Source organism: Microtus ochrogaster, chromosome 2 (genome assembly GCF_000317375.1).
Source record: "Microtus ochrogaster isolate Prairie Vole_2 chromosome 2, MicOch1.0, whole genome shotgun sequence".
NCBI classification, from domain to species: Eukaryota; Metazoa; Chordata; class Mammalia; order Rodentia; family Cricetidae; genus Microtus; species Microtus ochrogaster.
The window spans coordinates 92,623,149-92,631,266 of NC_022010.1; the positions used below are offsets into that span (position 1 = coordinate 92,623,149).

General features: G+C 42.6%; 1 protein-coding gene across 6 annotated transcripts in view; it reads right to left on the bottom strand.

Annotated features, from left to right (window-relative positions):
• Positions 1–8,118, bottom strand: part of App (amyloid beta precursor protein) — a 221,324-nt gene that overhangs the window by 65,085 nt on the left and 148,121 nt on the right. For all 6 annotated transcript variants that reach the window (XM_005345292.3, XM_005345294.3, XM_005345296.3 and 3 more), the window contains 3 exons: positions 5,421–5,554; positions 613–687; positions 62–220 (listed from right to left, as the gene is read on the bottom strand). In XM_005345292.3, the coding sequence (XP_005345349.1) occupies positions 62–220; positions 613–687; positions 5,421–5,554 (368 nt within the window). The remainder of the gene's footprint in view (positions 1–61; positions 221–612; positions 688–5,420; positions 5,555–8,118) is intronic.

Here is an 8,118-nt window from a genome sequence, read left to right on the forward strand (position 1 = left end):
CTGCAGAGCCATGTACCACCACTGATGCTATGCCCTGAAGTGAGATCTCAACGAGACCTACCCGTGGAGGCACTGCCTGCAGAGCTGTGATGTAATTCTCCAGGGCCAGGCGGCGGCGGTCGTTGAGCATGGCTTCTACTCTGGCCATATGTGTCTCCACCAGCTGCTGTCTCTCGTTGGCTGCTTCCTGTTCCAGAGATTCCACTTTCTCCTGGAAATGCTGATATGGAAAACACACACAACACATTTGCTTCTTATTGTAATTATTAATGCAAAGATAGTCTCTCTCTTCACAGAAGGTAATTCGGAGACAGTGTCAGTTCTAAATTTCTAATCTCACTTGAGTTTTCTAAGGGAATGGAGGAGTTGAAAACCCTGGCAACCCAAAAATGTATCAAAAATGGAAAGAAGATTGCGAGCAACAATAGAAATTTGGGGTGGTTAATTCTGATTTGAAATAGTTGGAAGCAAATGTCAGGAAGTAACTTATTATGAAGTCAAGGATCCAAGTTCACACAAATACGAACACAGGGGCTTCCAGGAGATGCTGGAAGCCTGGGGGCCGTCAATGAGTGAGTATTTGTCTGGTGTGAAGATGGGGCTGGGTGCTACCTGGATAACAGCCTTCTTGTCAGCCTTGGGCAAGTTCTTTGCTTGACGTTCTGCTTCCTCCCACTCTCTCATGACCTACAAAGAGAACAAAAGAGTTCAACTGAAAATCCTCAGCTCTTCTTTCAAAACAGACTTAACTGGGTAGATGATATTACAGTATGCTTTCTATTAAAAGCACACCACACGGCTATTCTATAGGAATAATATTTGTCCTACAGGAGTATAAATAATTTAGGCTGGCAGTACGGTAACTATTAATGTCAATGCTTATTGCATCCTCTTGAACAAGGTTGGCTCACCTTCTCATTTTCCTTGAGAAATGGCTGAAAGTCGTTTCACTCGATGTGAGAAAACACCAATTAAAAGGCTTATGCTATCTGAACGAGAACTCCCATCAATAAACTGAACACATTGTAAGTTTTAAGCTTTTACAGCACTAAGTCAAAACATTTCAAATGGTGTATGTGGGGTTGGCATATGTGTGAACTAGAAATACAAAGCCACCAAAGGAGAAATGATACAGGAAGAGAAGGAAGACTTGTGCTGTGTGAAGTCCTAAGGTCCACCCTTTGCACAAAAGAAGAGTGGAGTTCAGTAACCAAAGTCACAAGCAGCAAAGATTACTCCAAATTCACCCAGAAATTCTAAGAAAGCATGCACTACAATCTCCCAGATGTGTCAAAAGCTAACACCACCACATAACCAGGGCAGTGAGATGTGTCATGGCACAGTTCCTTATTCTCTGTCTTGACGTTCAGCAATCACAATAGTGTCTATAATGAAAATGAGGGTTAACTTCTCATCACCTGTGGCTGCTTTTTCCTTTGCTACTGTTTTGCCTGTGAAGTGGGTTTAAGTGTGAGGTAAGCTTCCTGAAGGAAGATGAAGCAAGCAAAACCTCAGTGTCTTACCAGGTGGGTACCTGAGGACTCTATATACATCTAAAGTCAGAGAAAGCTTTCAAATTGCAAAGAAAACAAGGCTTATAAAATCACATCCAATTCACATCTGCGTTGGTTTTTTAAAATTAGTTTTTTTTTTTTTTTTAAAGAACAAGATACAAAGAAAAAGCACAAACAAACTGTCCTAGGTACTTGGGTGTTTCTATTAGTTAAGAAAGTGGTGGACCAAGGAGACACTGAAGAGACTATCCTTGCTTTATAGATGAGATAAGCCCGGGAGGAAAAAGGTTCAATTTCCTGTGTGAAGAATGTTCCCTGGGAGGTGGCGCTCTATCTAGAATTCCTCAGGCAAGAAATCTCAGAATTGGTTTGAGATAGAAACCCAATGTCTTAATGGGGTGTGAAAACAGATTCCCTGATTATGTATGCATTGTTACCATCTCACTTGGACACTCAGAACCTGAACTTCCTGCTTGGAGTTGCAGATCCAAGAAATAATTACCATTCACCTAGCTAATGTATCGAAAATATGTATTACTATAGAAATGAACCCAAACATTGATTTTCCAGAATAATTTAACAATATCTTCCACTCCCATAATTACATAACCTATGTCATCACTACAGGACCACTTGCAGACACACTGTGATGGAAGATCCCCTTACACCACTCACTGGGGCCCACTGACAATAGATAATATTACTGAATTAATATTATCAAGGTCAATCTGATTTAATTGGTTCCCTATAACACGCCACGTGATTAGTAAAGGCCAGCCTCACTTTATATACAAGTTAAAGAAAACCATGAAAATAATAAATGGATAAGGAATGAAGATAGACCAAGTAGCCTACTGGCTCAATGTGCCATAATGGAGCTGGACATATATCTAACAGGAGAGCTAAGTGTCAGTACCAGTAGCTGTTCCTAAGATGCCATCGAGTATATTAAAAAAAAACAAACAAAAAAACAGCATCAGGTGAATTTTCATCTCAAAGGACTTAATTCTGCACATATACTAAAACGACTAAGTATGTAAATAGCGGTGATGAAGAATCTTGCTTGCCAACTTGACAGGATTTTGAATCACCATGGAAACAAGTCTCTAGGAAGGAGAGGGGGGGTGTTTTCTAGGTTAGATGAGCTTCGTGGATGTGGGGAAACTCACCCTACTTGCCACTGCTGGGGATTCTGGACTGAGGGAAAAGGGGAAACAAGCCGAGGAGCCACGTGCACTCTGTTCTAACTGTAGATGCAAGGCGATCCTCTGCCTCAGTGTCCTGGTGCCAGCCATGATTATGGCATCACCGAGGACCATACCCTGGAACTGTAAGCCCAAGCAACTCTTTATGTCTGAAGATGTTTTTGTCGGGTTTTTCCATAACAAGTAACTAATACAGTAGCAAAAGCACTTCAAGTTTTGTGTGTGTGTTGCTAGTGACATGGCAACCAAGTTCTTCAGATGGCTAGCTTATCATCCTCATGAACAGCCATGAAAATACCCTGGTCTCTAATAGAAATAGACGGAATCCATTATTCTGTATGCTAACATGGAAAATTAATTTTAGAACTACAACAAAAATCAAGCTAGAAAGGCCCACATTCGAGCACTTGACGTGTTCTAGATCTGAACTTCGGGGCTGCCCCGTTTATCCCTGAAGGACAGCTTTTTCATTGGGCGCAGAGCGGTATCAATTCCATCAGGATTTACGGCTCTCCAGAGTCCTGGCTACGTCACGCAGAGAGAATGACTATTACTGAGTAGAGATTTAAGAGGCAGACAAGTTCAAAGTCAAAAAGTCCCCAGAATTCAGCAGCACAGATTATGAAGATAGATGTCAGCTCAGCCTTACTAACCTGTAATCCTGGAATCTACAAGGAACATTCTCTGCTCTAGGATGAAAAGAGCTAAGTAATCTCAGATCAGGGATGAGAAGATGGAGAAAATCTCCCGGAAATAGATGCACTAAGTCTTGGATTAAGTGGCTATGCTCGCTAGGTTCTCATTTCTGCAACATACCATGTCAGAAGCTAACAGAGTACTTGAAACTAGCTTTCTTAACTTCATAAAAATACCTCAGATACAGTGAAGAAAAATTTCCATGGGCCTTAAAAATTATTTTACAAAAGAAATTGGTGGGTTTGAGAATGAAATAAAGGTTGGTATAGATCATATAAATTCGCATGGATTAAAAGGAATTAGAGATTAGTAGAAATATAGAATATAGATATAAAAATCATCAATGAATAAACTATTATACAAATATTTTGGCTCAAATGAAAGGTAAGAGCAACTTTGTTCCCACATTCAAAAATTATGGGAGGCAGAGGAATGTGTGAACTTGTGGACAGGCTGATGAGCAGGAGGGCATTTCTGAAATAAGCTACGATCTAAAGCCAAATGAGTCCCAGGTGAGGGGAGCAGCCAGGCCAGTGGGCGAATGGGAGGCAGATGCAAGGCTGGGGTCAGGGTGCAGTGGCAGGCGCTGGACACATCATGGCGGGCTCTCCGTGTTTATTATACGATCTGTAGACTTCTGGGCAGTTCATGAGCCCAGCACTGTCGTTTCCAAGGGTCACAGGGAAGCCAACGAACTCTTCAGAAAATGAGATCAATTTTGAGTTATGGGAGGGATTTATAGTAAATCCTTCTCAGTCTTCCCACAGCTTCTTAGATGACCTTTCTAATGAAAAATATGGAGATTCCAGTTTTCAGAAAGACTGATTTCAATTGGCTGCTCCATTCAGCCGGCTTTCTAATTCAACACACATTCAGGTTTTCCTCATGGGCAGCTGTTCGACTTTAAATCATAGTTCATGGTCCAAAGCATCGCGGTCTGGTGTGGTTGTGAGACCCTTTCTCTTGATGTCCCTTTGAACTCCAGAACAGGGACAAGTACTACAGTTAGTCCTTAAAAATATAGAATCATGTCGTGCTTTCTGAGATACAGCCTTAGTTCTGTTTAAAATAAGGGTCTTCTTGTTACTCAGGGATAGTGACACCAACAGACAGATCAGGAGATGAATTCCAAGGACAAGGCAGTGGTTAGTGACACCCAGGAACACTGTGATAGAGCTAGGGCCGGTCTCAGGCGGGACTGGTGGGAGGGAGGACCCAGCAAAGCCTCAGAGGGCATCTGAGGGGAAGGGGGCGTGGACTGAGGTCGGTGGGCTCAGGAAGCTTCCCTAGAGGTCTGGTGCCCTGCGCAGGTGATGAGAGCAGAGGGACAGTGACTGCAACATAAAAGCCAGGTAAGTTGGCTGGGATTTAGCCCAAGGGAGCAGGCATAGCTTAAACTTGTAGTTCTTCCTCCAGAAACACATCCTTCTTGGTAAACAGTTTTTCTCACTGGCCTGAACTCTCCAAGCAGACTAGATTGGCTGGCTCGTAAGCCACAGGGATCTGCCTGTCTCTGCATCCACCTCCTCAGCACCGGGTTACCTGCACAGGCCATCAGGCGTGGCTTTTTACCTGTGGGTTCTGCGAGCCAAATTCAGATTCTCATGTTTAGTGGGTAACAGCAGTTATAGTAGTTTATTGGCGGAGCTGCCTCCAGAGTCCCCGCCTCTCTATCCTTTAAATAAATCTTTCCATGCACACTTAAGTTATATAGCCTATTAAGGGATACACACAGAAAATAAAGTTTTCCACGGTGCGGCAATCAACAGTCACCCCCTCAGCATCTCCACAGAGTGCGTTTCTTTAGCAGAGACACAGTTTAATCTGTGCTGCAGAATCCTTCTGTACTCACTTTTACTAGATGCTATTGCGGGAGACCAAAGTCCGACAGTCTGTGTCCTCATAGAAAACATTTAAATTAAACTTTATGTCTAAAGATAGACTGAGGCAGAGGCAAGGCCAGATTTCCCTGGATTACCAAGCCACAGAAGAGAATCCACTCTACCTGGGACATCCTCTCCCGGTGCTTAGCTTCCAGCCGCTCCTTGGCTTTCTGGAAATGGGCATGTTCATTCTCATCGCCAGGTGTTTCCAGGTACTTGTCCACGGCATCAGGGGTGCTGGCTGCTGTTGTCGGAACTGGAAAGGAGAAGAAGAGAAGGCGGGATGAGAAAAGAAGCAGAATGCCCAATCTCTACAGAGAGCCAGGCATTTCCTGGGACAGAGATTCTGAAAAAGAGTGTGCAGAGGATGCTGCTTACAGAAACCCCAGAGACCCTTCACCACGGCTAGAGTGTGCCTTGAGAAAAGGCACATTTTAAAACTAGAGCGTTAAAAATGCCTTTACCAGACAGGAACTCCTAGAGCCAGCGTCACCTAACATGGCCATGTTTTTTTTTTTTTTTTATCAAATCCTCATGTTGCTTTGCTTGGCTATGTTAAAGTAAATGACGGTATCATCCATATCATGCATTGCAATTCCTGCAGAAACCAGTGGAATCTGAAAATAAGGCTGTTGTAAAATGAAGGCATCTCAGGGAAATGGGAATTCTTACTTTGTGTTTCAGACAGCTTAATTACAAAGCCACCCTTCACGAGAGAGTATTTGACACATCATGAAAGCAATGTAAACATCGGTAAGTGCAGCTGAGAAACCACACAAGGACATTCAGCCTTCACACGTTTGCGAGAATCTATAATTCATTACACCGTTTGTCAAAAAGACAGTAATTTCTATTTTGAATTCATACCACTGAGTAGTGTCTGAATTGTAGCATCCACTGCGATGTTATATGGCAACAGGGATACTCACAAAACCTAAGAGTGATGTATAGAAAAATGCTCTAACTCACAAAGAGTAGTGACTGGCAAGAATTGACTAAGAGTGTTAAAAAAGGCAGAGAACAGAGCAAGTTTAAAGAAGACTATGTCCTCTCCCTAAACATGAAATGACATCACCATCCTCAAATAAATGTTTATTTAAAAATATCAACCACCGTTCTATAAATATTCTTTTGATACTCCTCATCAAATTCTTGGAGTAGCAGGCCAGGGATGTAATATCTCCAACAGAACGTGAATGAGAAGTCACAGCTAAGTCTGAAGCTAGAATCGTGCGTGCATGACTGGCATTAAAATTAAAGCTTTGACCATGTCAGCGGAAACCAGACGTCATTTTGCCAAATAAGAGAAACATGCGTTCTGCTTCCTTTCCCTCTGCTTTGGTCATTGGTTAATCATTATTCTCTAAAAAAAAATAAAAGCAGCTGAGATATCTGTCTAGGGCTGGCATTCGAGCACAATGGAAGAGGCAAAGGCTTGCTCCTGGAGCCTTACAGAGCTGTGCCCATCTAGTGACAAGGGTAATGCTTGCCTAATGGGGAGAACGAGGGACGGTCCACTCGGGACTCCGAAATTAGGCCCAGCTAGATGTGAACCTAAGACAATGTTTTCACCCCAGATGGCACCCGGGGCAAGTAACTTTAGCACTCTGAATTCCAGGATTTTTATCTTGTGGTGACATGCCTTGCATCCTACACTGAAGTGCCAATCACACACCGTATGACTGTTCATGCATGCCAGTCCCTTTCCTGTCTCCTGTCAGGTTTGATAGAAGTCTTTTTAACCCTGGGAAAAATCAGATGCACTTATTTCTAATTCACTGAAAGAAATTAGAACACAGGACTATGCATTATCATCTACAGGAAAAGCAACACACATTTCTCTAAAAAAATTAAACTTAGGCAGAGCCCACATGAAACATTGAAATGAGTAAAATATGTGGGTTCTTAACCTGAATGACTGAAAAGCAATTTGTAATTTTAAACACTGCCTGGAAAAGAAAAGATATCAGAGACAAACAAATTTGCTCTGCACAACCTCATGCAAACCATACGCACGCGTTTCTTATCCACCTTCTCAAAATCTGCTTCCATGGACCTAATCCCCCTCTTACTGGCAGAGCGAAAAGGATAAGTTAAGGTAAAGCCAGCAAATAAAATGCATCAGGCTGAGGTGCCTAGGGAAACTGCCTTACATTTTATACAGCAGGAACACACCGATGCAGACAGTCATCTGTTATAAGTACAAAGAGGAGCTCCCCCCTAGAAAAGCATACTCCAACTGACCTAAATGGAAACGGAGGCTTATAAGCCCTAAGAAATAAGCAGGTGAGGTATGTTTACCAGTATCATGGCTATTTCAAATATGCTTCTTATGGGTACAAGCAAATCAACATATCACTTTGTCACCATTTCTTCGGTTTCATCAAGATTATTTCTATGCTAGTTAATTTTATGTGCCAATTTGAATGAGCTACAGGGTGCACAAGCCAACCATCATTTTGACATGCGTGTGTGTAAGGGTGCTTCGGTACAAGATTAATGTTTGAATCTGAGGGCTAAGAAATGTTGACTGTACTCCACCAAGAGCCTCAACATAAGAAAAAGACAAATGAGGAAGGTATTTGTGCTTTTGGATTCTTGCCTGTTTGACCAGGGACACCGGTCTTTGGCCCTTAGACTGGGAACACACTGATGCCCAAGGTTTTGCTGAGTCACCGCCTTACCCATGAGTCAGCCATGTACTCATCAGTCTCCAAAACACCACGTCAATCCTCAGTCATTTCCTGCTGGGTTACGAGAATGTATTCGTGCGCGTGTACACACACACACACACACACACACACACACACACACACACAC